Here is a 14,085-nt window from a genome sequence, read left to right on the forward strand (position 1 = left end):
GATATGGTATGTGGTGGGTCCTGCCGAGATTTAGTCAACTACTATTAGATATGTGGTATCCATAACGCTGACAAAAATGCATCAAGTTTATTAGCTTGAGATGTCGAGTGTCACATGGTCTCCGATCCCATGAAGTGCTAATGACCATCTCGATTCGCCCTTCGTATCATGGAAAAGTGGTAGACACCATTCGGTTTGACGGTGGGGAAGCCGCTCTCCCGCTCGCTGGGAGTTTTTATTTTTTTATTTTTTATTTTTTTGATAAAGAGAGGCCGCACCTCCCCGCTTTCATTAATGAAAACGATGGAAATACAAGGTTCTATAGGTTCAGGAAACAGATTAAACAAAACAAACAACAAAATGATCACAGCCAACATATCACAAGACATTGCTCCCATGCATAGACAAGAAAGAAAAGCACTGAAGGCCAGCAATCATCGCAGCATCATCCTGGGTCATCATCAGGTCTCCATCCCAAACGTCTATTAGCTCCTCTCCAGCCAAACCTTGAGTGAAAGACTTCATTTGCTACCTGTTTGAGAAGCTGAGCCCCCCAAAACACCTTTTCTCTGTCTGCCTCCTTGATCTGCAAAATGCTTCAAGACCCCAAAGTGGAACAAATGGTAAATATCAATTCAATAGGATCAGTTGGTAAAATGTGATCAAAACAAGCTTTATTCATAGCTTTCTAAAGGACCCACTAGGACTAAATTTTTTGTATTATTCCCAAAGAAATTCCTTTGCCCAAACATACTGTCAATATGCTTATTAGGTCTCACTCCCAGGGCACACTCTATCACACACCAAATAAAATGAGCTAGAGGACAATCAAAGAATAAATGTTGAACAGTTTCATCCTTCTCACAGAACTGACATTTTTTTCTCCTTTCTCCAGCCCCTTTTGTACAGATTATCTTTTGTCAGAATGCTACTCCCTCCGTTTCACAATGTAAGTCATTCTAGCATATATCTAGATTCATTAATATCAATATGAATGTGGGAAATGCTAGAATGACTTACATTATGAAACGGAGGAAGTATTTCTAATCGTGTGAGCCAAACAAACACTTTCACTCTTGGAGGGATTTTTAATTTCCACATTTTCTTATAAGGGCAAGAGGCTCGCCGGGAGCATGAAAAGCCTAGGCTGTGTTTAGATCTAAACTTTGAATCCAAACTTTCAACTTTTTCCATCACATCAACCTGTCATATACACATAACTTTTCAGTCACATCGTACCAATTTCAACCCAAACTTTTAACTTTAGAAGGAACTAAACACAGCCCTAATAATGCTATTGTCCTATTGACCTTTGAGCACGGTGCGCCTCCCTGAAATTTTTATATTTTGGTCCTTTTTAAAAACTTATTTTATAAATAGACCCCTGAGAAAACTTAAACCGGAAATGGTCCTTTTTGGGACGCCAGAGTGGCTAGCGCCGTACCCCAACATGGCGGCGCCAGCCACACTGGCGCCGTGCCCGTGCCACCGTGGCAATAGGGCTGTCGTGGAGGTGCTGACTAGGCCGAAGGGGGCGCCAGCCAAAGTGGCGCCGCCCCTCATACCACGGCGCCAGCATGGCTGGCGCGCCCCTCCTCTGCGGGCCCCACCAACTTTCTCCCCCCCCAAAATTTTCGCCAAGTCTGTTCTGCCTCCAGGCAACGGCTGGCGGCCCCCCCCGACCGCGGCGCCAGGGTGGCTGGCGCCCCCCTCCTCCCCCCCATCGAAGCCCTTCTGCCTCCGGGCCTCGGCTGGCGCCGCCCTCATGGACCACGGCGCCAGGGTAGCTGGCGCCGCCCTCCCCCAGCCCGAAACCCTTCTGCCTCGCGGCACTAGCTGGCGCCGCCCTTCCCAACCGTGGCGCCAGGGTGGTTGGCGCTGCCCTCTGCCTCCCTGCAAATTGAAGATCCATATTGCACAAATGTACCAATTCACAGTTCGCAATTCAAATCACAATTCACAGATTCGTACAGACTAAAACAGGTTCCAATTGCACAAATCACAATGCCAAAAGTCCATCACATAGTCCATCACATATTCCACACATCAAACAATGCCAAAAGTCCATCACATATCCCACACATCAAACAATGCAAAAAGTCCATCCTATATTCCACACATGAAACAATGTCAAAAGTCCATCACATAGTCCTCACATAGTCCATTACATTTTATATCACATAGTGCACCACATATGTCATACTACCAATCAATAGATTAACTTCATACAAATTACTTTTTCCGTTGGCGCCGAATTGCTTGCGAGCCCGGAGTGTACCTACATTTGAAAATCCAATGTTTAAAACATTTTAAAAACAAAATAAGGGAAATCAAATAACATTTGAGAATGGTAAGCTCATTTTACCTCTTTTTCGCTGCCCGAGTGGATCGCAAGTTGTATTGCGTGGGTTGCGTCCCCTGAGGCGCATCGGGAAGCTGTGACATGTCTATCTCCTCGGCGTCTGATGCGACGTAGTCCTCATCCTCCTCGTCCTCGTCGTCATCGTCGTCGCTAGGTGGAGCCGGCGCCTTCCCCTTTCCCCTCCCTTGCTTAATGCGTGACGACGACGAGCCACCAACTCCTTCACGCACTTCTATCCTGATGGAGTGTCGAGCAGTACTTGGACGCGCGGATTGAGGTAGTGGTGGTGGTAGTCTCCCCGGTTGGTACACGTCGTCCAATCCAACCGACCTGCAACCTAATCTTGCTGCAAGTTTCCGGCACCTTTGACGAACTTTCTGCATTTCAAAAAAAAAAAGAAGTTTGTTAGGCATAACTCAAGTAATGCAAAGTGCTAAATAAATTTTACCTCTAAAACATTGCGGAGCGTGTTCTCCGTGTCCTCACCACCCCTCGGAGCTTGGAGGGCATGCCCTATTTCATTCACACTCCTGAGGAGCTCTCTCGACTGAAAGCGTGAGAAGATATATGTTAGGGTCTAGGGTGCAAATGGAAGTAACTTTGACAAATGCAAGAAAACTTACGACTCTGTCTCTAAGTGGGGCGTGCTCCATTTGATATCCAACTCTAGTCCGGACATCATAGGGATTCCGCCTCTCATCGGAGTCGCGGTCATCCTCTTTGTCGGCTTCCGTCCAAGTAGGGCGGAGGAACAGTCTATATGTCCTATGCAGCCAACGAAGGTACTCTGAGAAAAGATGATTTTGGTGTATAGTCTCGATGTACCTATCGTTCCTTCCGGCTGTTCTCCATTCATCAATGTATCTATTATGCTCTAGCCCCCAGTCTTTCACCTTCTTTGTTCTCACCCTGTCATACCTAGACAAGTAGAAGGTGATGAAACAATAGTGAGCATCGACAAGGGTTAAATGGTACAAAATTGAACATTGACAATGAAAGCAAACAAAGATAAGAAATATTTACTTGTGTAATTCAACTCCAGTTGAGATGTCCTCAACTGGCCAATCTTGTTTCTTCCCGAACTGTCGCATGACACGGTGCGGAAGGTGGTACTGAACTGCCCAGAAACAAATCAATGGGCACTGGTACATGAAATAGTCAGAGTCTCGATTGCACATCGAGTTCAGGGTCAGGCTTGAAGCCTCATTTGTGTGGTATGGTAACCACTCAATCTGCAAAAGTTGAAGAGATGTCGTTGGTTAGTATCTCAATTAAAGAAGTAAATGTCTAACTAGAAGTGATATTGAAAGTACTTACATGTTGAGGCTGCAAGCAGTCCATCTCATTGACATAATGCTTGTATGCCACATCCCGGTGAGCATGTGTAGTGGCAGTACTCTCAAAAAGGTAGGCCACTGTCTTCTCCATGTCTGGCTCATTGTAGGGCCAAGGAGTGAAGCTTTGCCTCCACTTAGGCCTTCCAACCGGTAGTCTTAACCACATCCACATCTGAATCAATAGCACACAACCACTCATGTTGGATGATGGTGCCTGACGACAACAGGCCTCACTCTTACTTGCACCCCCTCCACGATGAGAATAATATGTCACAAAATTCTTCTCAACGTAATGATAAGAAGGAGATTTGTTTAGATCCAAATTTTCTACGGTACGAACTAACTTTGATGCAAACACCTCTAGAGATCTAAACTGACTATTTTACCAAATCAAAGTAAACTTCCCATTCCAACTGACCTATCACATTTAATATATACTTATGCCCTTGACCAACATCGTATCTCCCATAAAAACGAATCTCCACATTATCCTTGGTCCATCCAAGAACTTCTTTCACTCGTGACCTTAGTTCATCTAGAGTTGGGTGGGTGGGAAACAAAATGGTCTTCAATGACATATCCTCAAACTCAACATGTCCACCAACATAAGGTTCCACCACTCTACCACCGTAGTAAACACGAACAAGTCTATCCATCTACACCAAAAAATCAAATGTAACTTTGCAACAAAAATTAAATCTTCATTCCTAAACGTAGTCCAAACCGACATATTATAACCAATGCATAACTTAAATTGTCCCAAAGCTACTACTCCAAAAAAATATTTAATCCACCTACAACTATCAACAAGTTTACTACTGCATTACACATCGAAATATTACAAATACTCTATCATACAACCCAAACCTCCGTCATGCCTCAACCATAATTTTTCATCCATCCATCCAACCAAACCATCCAAAAATTAACATTACCACATATATGGTTAAAAAAATCATGACACCAATGAGTACATTGCAAACATGTAGCACTACAACAAGCCAATCCTAAGAACAAATGCTAAAAATCACAAATTTGGGTAAAAAAGGGGTTCTAGGGTTACCCACCGATCTACAAATTCAACCAATAAAAACGAAAAAAAAGAGGGGGGAATGAAGGAGTCTACCTTTCTCTTCGATTTCCACAAAAAATCCCGCGAAAAACGGCTTCAAATTGAGTGGATTTGAGGTGGAGAGGTGAGGGGGAGAGAGAGGGAGAAGAACAGCAGCTCGCTGCTCGGGCTGGGAATGGCGAAAATGGGAGTGGGGAGGAGAAAGGTGGTGGGGCCCACGGGGTTTAAGGGTCGGCCCACAGAGGAGGGGCGCGCCAGCTATGCTGGCGCCGTGGTATGAGGGGCGGCGCCAGTGTGGCTGGCGCCCCCTTTCTGCCCAGTCAGCACCTCCACGACAGCCCTAGTGCCACGGTGGCACGGGCACGGCGCCAGTGTGGCTGGCGCCGCTATGTTGGGGTACGGCGCCAGCCACTCTGGCACCCCAAAAAGAACCATTTCCGGTTTAAGTTTTCTCAGAGGTCTATTTGTAAAATAAGTTTTTAAAAAGGACCAAATTGTAAAAATTTCAGGTGCGCCTCCAACCCGCACGTTAATCCCGTCCGCCGGTGGTCTAGGCTGCACAATGCAAGATTTCCTGATTTCGTAGTACTGCGTGCCAATTTGGAGAACAGATCAAGGTTTGTCGACGCAATCTCCGCGTCCCACAATGCATGAAGCCTGGAATCCGCCGAGTCGACGCCGACCTTGAAATTGCCCAGAACATCGTAATCTAGATAAAATAATCCCTCCCCATGCATAATAAATCATTCGTACACGGCACAATGTCAAAAAGAAATAACCACATGAGACACATGACTGCAACGTAGGTACATTCCATGAAATTTCCATGCAGGATGAATCGATCGCGCAATGACTACTCCTAGTAGTCAACGACCAAATAAACCCCACTACTCCACCCACCCCACCATTCTATTCCGTCCACACATTCCTTTCTTACAAGGTAGGCAATATATCTGAGACTAATTTTTTCACTTGTGCATATACTTATCAGCCAAAATCTAAATTTTTAAATTTGAAGTTAATTTTAAGGCTTTTATCGATATTTATTTTTTCGCCAATTCTTTTAGATCGTTAAAAACACGTACATAAAAAATTTTATTCACAAATCATTTTTTTTTACAAATATGCCATCTGGTTTATTTCCTGAATAAGGGAGTGTTTAGATTCAGGGGTGTAAAGTTTTGGCGTGTCACATCGGGTATTTTATAGGGTATCGAATAAAGTGTTCGGACACTAATAAAAACTAATTATGCAATCCATCGGTAAACCGCAAGATGAATTTATTAACCCTAATTAATCCGTCATTAGCAAATGTTTACTGTAGCACCATATTGTCAAATTATGGAGCAATTAGGCTTAAAAAATTCGTCTCGCAAATTAGTCACAACCTATACAATTAGTTATTTTTTTAGCCTATATGTAATACTTCAGATGTTCAAACGTTTGATATGATAGAATGTAAAGTTTTGGGATGGGATGTAAACAGGGCAAAGTCAAACGATGGGTTCATGAGTGTATATAAAGCAGGCCATGAATGGTTGATTGGCATCGCGGTCTCGATCGGATCAGCCGTTCAGCATGAGCCGCACTAGTAGAATGGATTGGTCGTCGCTCCCGGCGGATCTCCTGCTCGCCGTGTTCGCGCGCCTCCCCCGCGACGCCGACCGCGCCCGCTTCCGCGCCGTGTGCGCGGGGTGGGGCGCCGCGGCCGCGTCGTGGCGCCCGCGCCCCTGGTTCGTCGGGTCACGCACCGACCGCTTCGGCCGGGGCGCCGCCATGTCGTCGTTCTGGCTCTCCCGCCGCAGCCGCGGCGGCGGCGGCCTTGTCCCGTTCGCCGCCGCCGTGCCCGCGGGGCTGGAGTTCCTGTCGTCGTCGTCGCATGGGTACCTCGCGCTGTCCGACCCTATGGCGACTCCCAAGGCGGTCGCCCTCGTCAACCCCGTCACCGGCCGGCGCATCCGGCTGCCGCCGATCGGGTTCTTCAAGAGGTGGCATGACGTGGCGACCGTCGTGCTGTCGGCTGACCCGGACACCGCCGACGAGTGGGCCGCCGTGGCCGTCGGGTTCCCGACCAACTGCCTCGCGTACTACAGCTCCGCCGCCGGAGCGTGGACGCCGCTCGGCTTCAGCGCGGCCGGTTACGCCGGCGTCGAGCATTTCAGGGGGCGGTTCTACGTCGCCTTCAAGTCGCAGCTCTGTGTCTGCGACGTCGAGGCGACCGTCCCCGCGGTCATCCCGCTCGAGCAATTAATCGACGACGACGACGGCGGCGGCGAGAACGTCGACACCGGCAGGAGAGTCGTCGAGACCCACCTCGTGGAGTGCGACGGCGAGCTGCTGCTCGTGTCGGTGCACGACAACCTGGAGCGCAACCCAGAGGACACCACAATCTTCGGCGACGACGACGACCACGACGGTAGCAGCAGCAGCAGCAGCGACAGCGGCGACGGGCGCGTGGTCGAGGTGCTCAGGGTGGAGTGGGTGGCCGGCGGCGCGGTGCGGCTGGTGCGGCAGGAGGACCTCCGTTCCCGCGCCCTCTTCCTCGGCCGGAACCACGCGTTCGCGCTCTCGCCGGAGGAGTTCCCGTCGTGCCGAGCCAACTGCGTCTACCTCGTCGACCAGCAGGGCCACCCCGACGGACGCGTCAGGGTGTTCGACATGAACGCGGACGAACGGTGGGAGCCCGAGGAGGCGGCCGTCGTAGCGAGGAACTATGCTCGCCGTGATGAGACCATTTTCCCCCCCGACGACGGCCGCCGAGACGCACAGTCGGCAGGTTGGGCTCGCCGTGGTTGGTTCTTCCCCAAATACTAGCTAGTTATTCACGCGTTGGTGTAACCTTTTTTCTTTCTTTTTTGACGCAATGTTCGTGTAACTAGCCGGGTCATGATTGGATTAAGTACCTTATATTTATATTAGGCTTATTTTTAATGAGAGTTTATGGCATTATCTTTTCGTTTATGCTTATATTTATCAGCCAAAATTTAAATTTTCAATCTTAAATTTGAAGCTGATTTTGGGTTTTTTAATCAAAGTTTATTTTTAACCTTTACTTTTAGATCGCTAGGAGCATGTATATAAAAGTTTTATTAACAATTTTTTTTCATTTGTAAATATGTTGTTGAGCTTATTTCATGAATATGCCAAATGATGGGCTTCTACAAATGCAGTTAAGTGATATATTACATATTAATCTACTTGTCAATTTTTTTATTATAGCCATTTAGTTGACATGTAATAAATGAGTGGACATCCACCCAAGTGGTTAGAAACCATCTTCTATAATTCGATCCTAGTTTTAGACGATGGATTCTGATTTTTTAAGTTGCCCTACACGTTTTTTATACGGAGTACCTCCCAAATGCAATATACATGGACATGGTTAGTGAGGAAAATTAAGTTAAGTTCGGTTCATGAGACAAGTAAACCAACCAGGATAGGATTGCCCGATCCCAGCTCCGGATAACTTTTCGAGTGTGAGAAAAAAGTACTACTAGAACTTATCTCTAATTAACCTAGAAGTACATTAGTAAGCGGGCTTCAAATTTGAAACAAGAATGCCTTAAGGCTAAAATCTAATGAAACATATCTGAAAATTTTAGTTATCGACTAATGCATCGTCCGCGACTGCGTTGTCCATGGTGGGCGGCGCCGCCTGCGCGCCGGCCGCCGCCGCTGTGCTCTGAATTACTGGCCGGCGAGGGCAAAACCAATGCGATGGAAACCACTGTGTCCGGGGCTCAGGAAGATCGTCCAATGGCACGGGCTTGAGACGGCGAGTCTCCCACGGTGCGCAGACGACGACCTCGCCGCGTAATCTGACCAAGTGGTAGATGCGATTCGGCTCGACGCCGGGGAAGCCGCTCCGCTAGCCGGGAGCGCGAACGCGTGGCTGCGCCGCGACACGAACAGCGCGTACTCCCCGATGCTCTCCACCTTGGTGAACCCCACCGGCACGCCGCTGCCGTCCGCCGCGAACTCCAGCTTGTACACTCTGCTGGTGAAGCGGAGCCGCCGGCGCCGGTGGCGGCCGCCGGCGAGGAGAGGGAAGCACGACCTCCTGGGTACGACTTGCCGCGACACCTGGACGAACAGGAGGTCGTCGCCGCAGCGCACCAGGCATGTGGCCTCGAGTAGCTCGTCATGCCGCCACCGGTAGGCGCCGGAGAGGCCTACGCTGGTGGCGATCAGCATCCGTGAGACGACGTCGCCGACGGCGACCGTGAGGTTGGAGAGGAGCACGTAGGCTCCGCCGCGGAAGAACTCGAGCCCTCTGTATCGCTGCGCCTGGATGGCCTTGTCGAGGAAGGTCCACTCGTCGTCGCCGGCATGGCAGAAGGCGACCCGCCGCGTGTGCGGCCACAGGATTTGCTGGTGATGGGACATGAAGGCGAACGCCGTCCACTCGCCGGAGGCGGCGGCGGCGAGCGGGTCGTCGGGGAGGATCACCTTGCTCAGCTCGTACCTCAGCTCGTACCTGGAGCCGCACGGAGGAAGCGGGACCTCGCTCAGCTCGTACCTGGAGCCGCACGGAGGAAGCGGGACCTCGTCGCCGGAGACGGCCCTGACCAGGTGGCTCTCGCCGTGCTTCATGGCGACCCAGCCTCGCGAGACGCTGACGAGCGAGACGGCGGCGGGGGCGGGGCTGCCACCGCGTTCCGGCCGCAGCGACACCTCCCCATCGTCAACTCTCTTGAAGCGGCGCCTCCCCCGTCGACGGCGACGCGACGGCCGGAGCCAGGCGTGGCGGCGCTGCTCGGGCGCGTACACGGCGAGCCAGGGACGGGGGACGAAGACCACGCCCGCGCCGGCGGCGGCGGCGCGCCATTGGCTGCACACGGCACGGAAGCGCGCGGCGTTGGCGTCATCGTCGAGGCGGAGGAAGATGTCGTGGAGGAGGCCTTGCTCCAGGGAGGCCCAATCCTCCTCCGCCGCCATACTCGATCTCCCAACTCAACACCGACTAGTTTTAGTTGCAACAGATTCCAACATGCATGAGATGGGATGCTAGTTTCCAACATGCATGATAGAGTAGCGATGTGAGGAAGAAGAAAGACTGACGTGGCTTAAAGGCTACTGCGGCTTCATTTCCTACTAGCTATCAGCGGTTTGTTAGGAAGAAGAAAGGCCGCGCGCCCGCGCCTTCAGCGGATCCAAAATCCACACTCGTCAGTTTGTTTGTTTGTTTGTTGATAAAAGGTCGTAGAGGAATATGGCTACAACAATCGGTCTGCCGTTCACTCCTCTTAATCCTTAAAACCTCTAAAGATTATCAGCTCCAAAGCTCTATCTCTAGTCCGTGCCACAAAGGAAGAGGGGCAATTAAGCAAATCGAGGTTGTGTGATTGACTTCGGTCAAAGATATGCTCTTTTTCTCCCATATAATATGAATCTCTTGGCGCACATCTAACAACCAAAAATGTTAATTATCTTGTTTTCGGTTCGAATCTTAGCTCTTCCAATGGTTTTTTTCTTCTCCTACCTAGCACAAATCTTGAAAAAAAAGAGAAATATTTTCTCTTAATTTTCTATCGAACGTCATATAGTAAATCCGCTTATAAAAATCGATGTAGCGCACTATACTTAAATCTTTTTATTATTATTATTACTCACTACTTAGAGCATGCCTAACCGCATATGAGAATGGTTCTCAATCAAGATTTTTTTTGAGTTTTAAAAAAAACACGGTCCAACAGTAGCCTTATACAAGAAACCCAAAATCCTGATTCCCATCTCCGGGGAAAAAAATTCTCTGGGGCAGAGCCCCAATCCTCAGTGCGTGAGGCACCATCCTAGATGAGTGCCACCTGTATTCTCACAAATCTTGAAGCACCGGAAAAAAGTAAAGCAATTTGGATTTTTTTTCTTAGCGTATACCCTCCGTATTCCAGTGGTGCCCTACGAACTTGTATTGTATTCTCTACCCTAATCACGTCGTTAGCGTTCTTCGTTCCTCGGAGCCGTAATCCAGCTATTCGCCCTTCCGTTCCGGCCATCGCCGCGCGTGTAGTTCGCCGCCCTTCCGCCGTCGCCATCGCTGTGGCCGTCGCCGTCGTCATCACTGTTGCTGTCAATGTAGATGAATCCCCGTGGCGGCGCCTTCGCCGGTGCTGCTGCCTGCCTATCCGCCGGTGGTGACGATCCTCCGAGGCCGCCCACCACAAACACCACGATATCGATGAATGCAACTGCCAGCATAACCTTGACCACAACCATATGGCATCGACATTCTCGACGATGGCGCATTCGTTGATGCTCAATGAATTGGAGATTAGATTTTGAAGGAGCTGTGATTCCTAAGTAGACATTGTACTTATCATATAAGTAGAAAACAATAATATGAATTATTTTCTAATTTGTAAGCTATTGCAACCTTTATTTCTTCCTAGAAGCAATTTGTAGTGATTCGATATACTCAAACACATTATTTCTTTCTAGTATATTTTTCTTTGGAGCTTCGTGTCTTGTAAATGGGCTGCCATGCATTGTTGATCGGTCCATGGTTGATCAGGAGCCTCGGAGGATCGTCACCGCCGGCGGATGGGCAGGAGGCAGCACCGGCGAATGTGCCGCCGCGGGGATTCATCTGCATTGACTACGACGGCGACGGCGATAGCCACGGCGACGGTGGAAGGGCGGCGAACTACACGTGCGGCGATGGCCGGAACGGGAGGGCGAATAGCTGGATTACGGCTCCAAGGAACGAGGAACGCTAACGACGTGATTAGGGCAGAGAATACGATACAAATTCGTAGGGCACCACTGGAATACGGAGCGTATACGCTAATTAAAAAAATCCAAATTGCTTTACTTTTTTCCGGTGCTTCAAGATTGGTGAGAATACAGGTGGCACCCATCTAGGATGGTGCCTCACGCGCTGAGGATTGGGGCTCCGCCCCAGAGAATTTTTTTCCCATCTCCGGTGTCCTCGCTCCCTAGAAGTAGGTGGCCACCCTCGCTCCCAATCGCCCTCCTGCGGCCATTTCGCACACTCATTATGATCGCCATCGTGGGCTCACGACCTCTGCGGGCGCAGCAAGCGGGTGTCCCCCCCTTTTTTTTTCATTTTTTCCTGTTCTTCGTTGCAAGTAAAAAACTTACGATGTTTAGGAGTACAAAAGCATTGCAATTTTAGTGTTTATGTAGCTGATTAAATCAATAGTCAATGTGATTGATTCTATACTTTTATTTAACTTCTGCTGATGCCGAGCGGCGTACAAGGGAGAACGATGCGAGACGAGGAAAAACTAATTCCTGATGGTAGTTTTGTATGGACCCATTTTTTATTTTAGGGATTTTATTTTACCTAATATCTTGGAGAAAGAACTATTTTCACACCTCAAATTCTTTTTAGGATTCCCATTATCAGATTTTTAGGATGAGATTTAGCTATTCTCTTGGTGATGCTCTTATATCCAATGGTATAATTTTTTTAGGGAAGGGTTTTTTTTTCTTAGTAAGAGTTTAGCAAAGAGTTTTTTTTAATAACGTACAGCATCTGTCCGTTCAATTTTAGGAGTTCATTACCGAAAATTTCCCAAACATAAAGTCGTAATATTTTTTTCGCCTAGAGAGGAAAAACCCTACGCGATGGCCGGCGGCGGCTGGTCCTCCCTCCCCGCCGATCTCCTCCGGGAGGTCTCCGGCCGGCTGTACTCCGACGCCGACCACCTCCACATCCACCAGGTCTGCACCCACTGGCGAGCCGCCACCCTCCCCGTCTCCGCCTGCCGCCCATGGGTCGTCGCCGGCCGCGCGCTGCAGCGTGGGCTGGTAACAATCGGCGACTACTCCCTCCGCCTCCCGGGCGGCGGCGCGGAGAGGATGGACGCCGGCCTCCGCCGCGCCCCGCCGGGCCTCCGCCACTGCTGCGGCGCGTCGCGCGGGTGGCTCGCCCTGACCGACGACGCCCGGTCCCCCACGCGGCTCGCGCTGTGGGAGCCCCTCTCCGGCGCCGAGATCCCGCTCCCGTGCCTGAGCCCCATCACCAGGGTCTCCCTCTCCGGCGACCCGCTCGCCTCGCCGGGCTGGGTCGCCATGGTCTCCCAGCTCAAAGGCCGAGAAGGGCAGAAGACCCTCGTCTGCCGCCGCGGGGACGCCGCCTGGACTATGCTGTTCGAGCATGGCACATCCGAGATCGGCAGCGTCGTGTTCCACGGAGGGAAGGTGTACTACATTGACATCATGAGCAACATTGTTGTCTGCGATCTCGACGCCGACGGAGCTAGCGGTGCAAAGTGCACTCAATTCTTCCATGTTCGCACATCGGTGTCCATGCTCTGCAGTTGTGACAAGTTTCATCCGGAGCGTGGGGTGCATCTGGTAGCCTGCGATGGCGAGGTGTTGCTCGTGGTGTTGCGCTGGGGAGGCCACCCATCACTGGCTGAAATCTACAAGCCTGAGTGGAAGGGGAACCACCAGTTGGGGCTTGGCGAGAGGGTGATGGACCTTGGTGATCACTCGCTGTTTGTGGGCCGAGGTGACACATTTTCACTTTCTGCTAAGGAGTTTCCTGCGATCAAGAGAAATTGTGTCTACTATGCAGATAAAAATTACAAGCAGCAGCATTGGATATCTGTGTTCCATTTGGAACAACCAGATGTTTTGGAAGAAATTCCATACCCGGAAGAGCTGAAGGAAGACATGACCAACTGGATGCCACATTCCTGGTTTTGTTCTAGGAGACCCTTCCTTAAGCAGCAGTGAAGCTCTCCTTTTTGAATAAGTGTCTGGATGTGGGGCTTTCTTTATGGAATTCCCACAAAAATCGTTTAGATTGCAGGAATTTCCTTATGAAATTCCTTTAGTAATGCTGTGTGTTGGAGAAAATGGCTAACCATCCATTCCCCTTCGTGTTGCTATCATCATGTTCATAAGTTATATCAATATTTGTTTTGTTGTTTCAGTGGGATCCTCTTTTAGGTATTAAATGTGTTTTCCTCTATATATGTTTGATTCTCTCTTCTGTATGCCAGTATGCCGTAGAGCTGTCTGTATTTGTTGGGTTTTTATGTACTATTTACTATTATATATGTTGGAGAAATGATGTGTTAGTGGCATCAACTGTATAATTGAGGGTATCGCAAATTTTGTAGACTCATGTAATTTCTGATAAGATTTAGAAGACTTATCCATCCCTTAGATTCTTTTTTTTTTTGTCTTTAATCAGTTTCAAGAACGCAAGCACCCTGTTTGTTTATGGGAATTGATCTGTATTCCCTGTTTACTCAAAATCAGATTCTGCAAGTAATTATCCAGAAAGTTTGATGTTCCTGCACTGCTGCTTTTTCAGGTACGTACAAGAGGATATCCCT

General features: G+C 49.3%; 3 protein-coding genes across 4 annotated transcripts; 2 read left to right on the forward strand and 1 right to left on the reverse strand.

Moving 5' to 3' along the window:
• Nucleotides 1-2,091: 2,091 nt before the first annotated feature.
• LOC136353735 (uncharacterized) lies at nt 2,092-4,961 on the reverse strand. Of its 2 annotated transcripts, XM_066304949.1 has the most exons (7): nt 4,826-4,961; nt 3,680-3,871; nt 3,386-3,594; nt 2,986-3,280; nt 2,811-2,909; nt 2,366-2,739; nt 2,092-2,278 (listed from the first exon to the last, which is right to left on the reverse strand). In XM_066304949.1, exons 2-7 carry the CDS (start codon nt 3,869-3,871, stop codon nt 2,233-2,235), a joined length of 1,215 nt encoding a protein of 404 aa, XP_066161046.1. In that variant the 5' UTR covers nt 4,826-4,961; the 3' UTR covers nt 2,092-2,232. The 2 variants fall into 2 exon arrangements, with proteins under 2 accessions (XP_066161046.1, XP_066161045.1); XM_066304948.1 differs by lacking the exon at nt 4,826-4,961 and having other exon boundaries at nt 3,680-4,779.
• Nucleotides 4,962-6,318: 1,357 nt separating this feature from the next.
• On the forward strand, nt 6,319-7,732 carry LOC4349138 (F-box protein SKIP23). Its single transcript, XM_015757897.3, has one exon. It carries the CDS (start codon nt 6,350-6,352, stop codon nt 7,583-7,585), a length of 1,236 nt encoding a protein of 411 aa, XP_015613383.1. The 5' UTR covers nt 6,319-6,349; the 3' UTR covers nt 7,586-7,732.
• A 4,578-nt stretch (nt 7,733-12,310) lies between these two features.
• Nucleotides 12,311-13,830, forward strand: LOC9268809 (putative F-box protein At1g65770). The gene has a single exon (XM_015758233.3). The coding sequence runs from the start codon at nt 12,362-12,364 to the stop codon at nt 13,475-13,477; it is 1,116 nt and encodes a 371-aa protein (XP_015613719.1). The 5' UTR covers nt 12,311-12,361; the 3' UTR covers nt 13,478-13,830.
• Nucleotides 13,831-14,085: the final 255 nt, after the last annotated feature.

The sequence above is a fragment of the Oryza sativa genome, chromosome 10 (assembly GCF_034140825.1).
Source record: "Oryza sativa Japonica Group chromosome 10, ASM3414082v1".
Lineage (NCBI taxonomy): Eukaryota > Viridiplantae > Streptophyta > Magnoliopsida > Poales > Poaceae > Oryza > Oryza sativa.

What these genes read in the sequence shown, in the direction of transcription:
- LOC136353735 (XM_066304948.1), bottom strand. Translation starts at nt 3,898, where the DNA reads ATGAGTGGTTGTGTGCTATTGATTCAGATGTGGATGTGGTTAAGACTA. An exon ending in ACTGCTTGCAGCCTCAACAT is followed by an intron (nt 3,595 to 3,679) that starts GTAAGTACTTTC and finishes CAACTTTTGCAG; the next exon opens with ATTGAGTGGTTACCATACCA. An exon ending in CGCTCCGCAATGTTTTAGAG is followed by an intron (nt 2,740 to 2,810) that starts GTAAAATTTATT and finishes TTTGAAATGCAG; the next exon opens with AAAGTTCGTCAAAGGTGCCG.
- LOC9268809 (XM_015758233.3), top strand. Translation starts at nt 12,362, where the DNA reads ATGGCCGGCGGCGGCTGGTCCTCCCTCCCCGCCGATCTCCTCCGGGAG.
- LOC4349138 (XM_015757897.3), top strand. Translation starts at nt 6,350, where the DNA reads ATGAGCCGCACTAGTAGAATGGATTGGTCGTCGCTCCCGGCGGATCTC.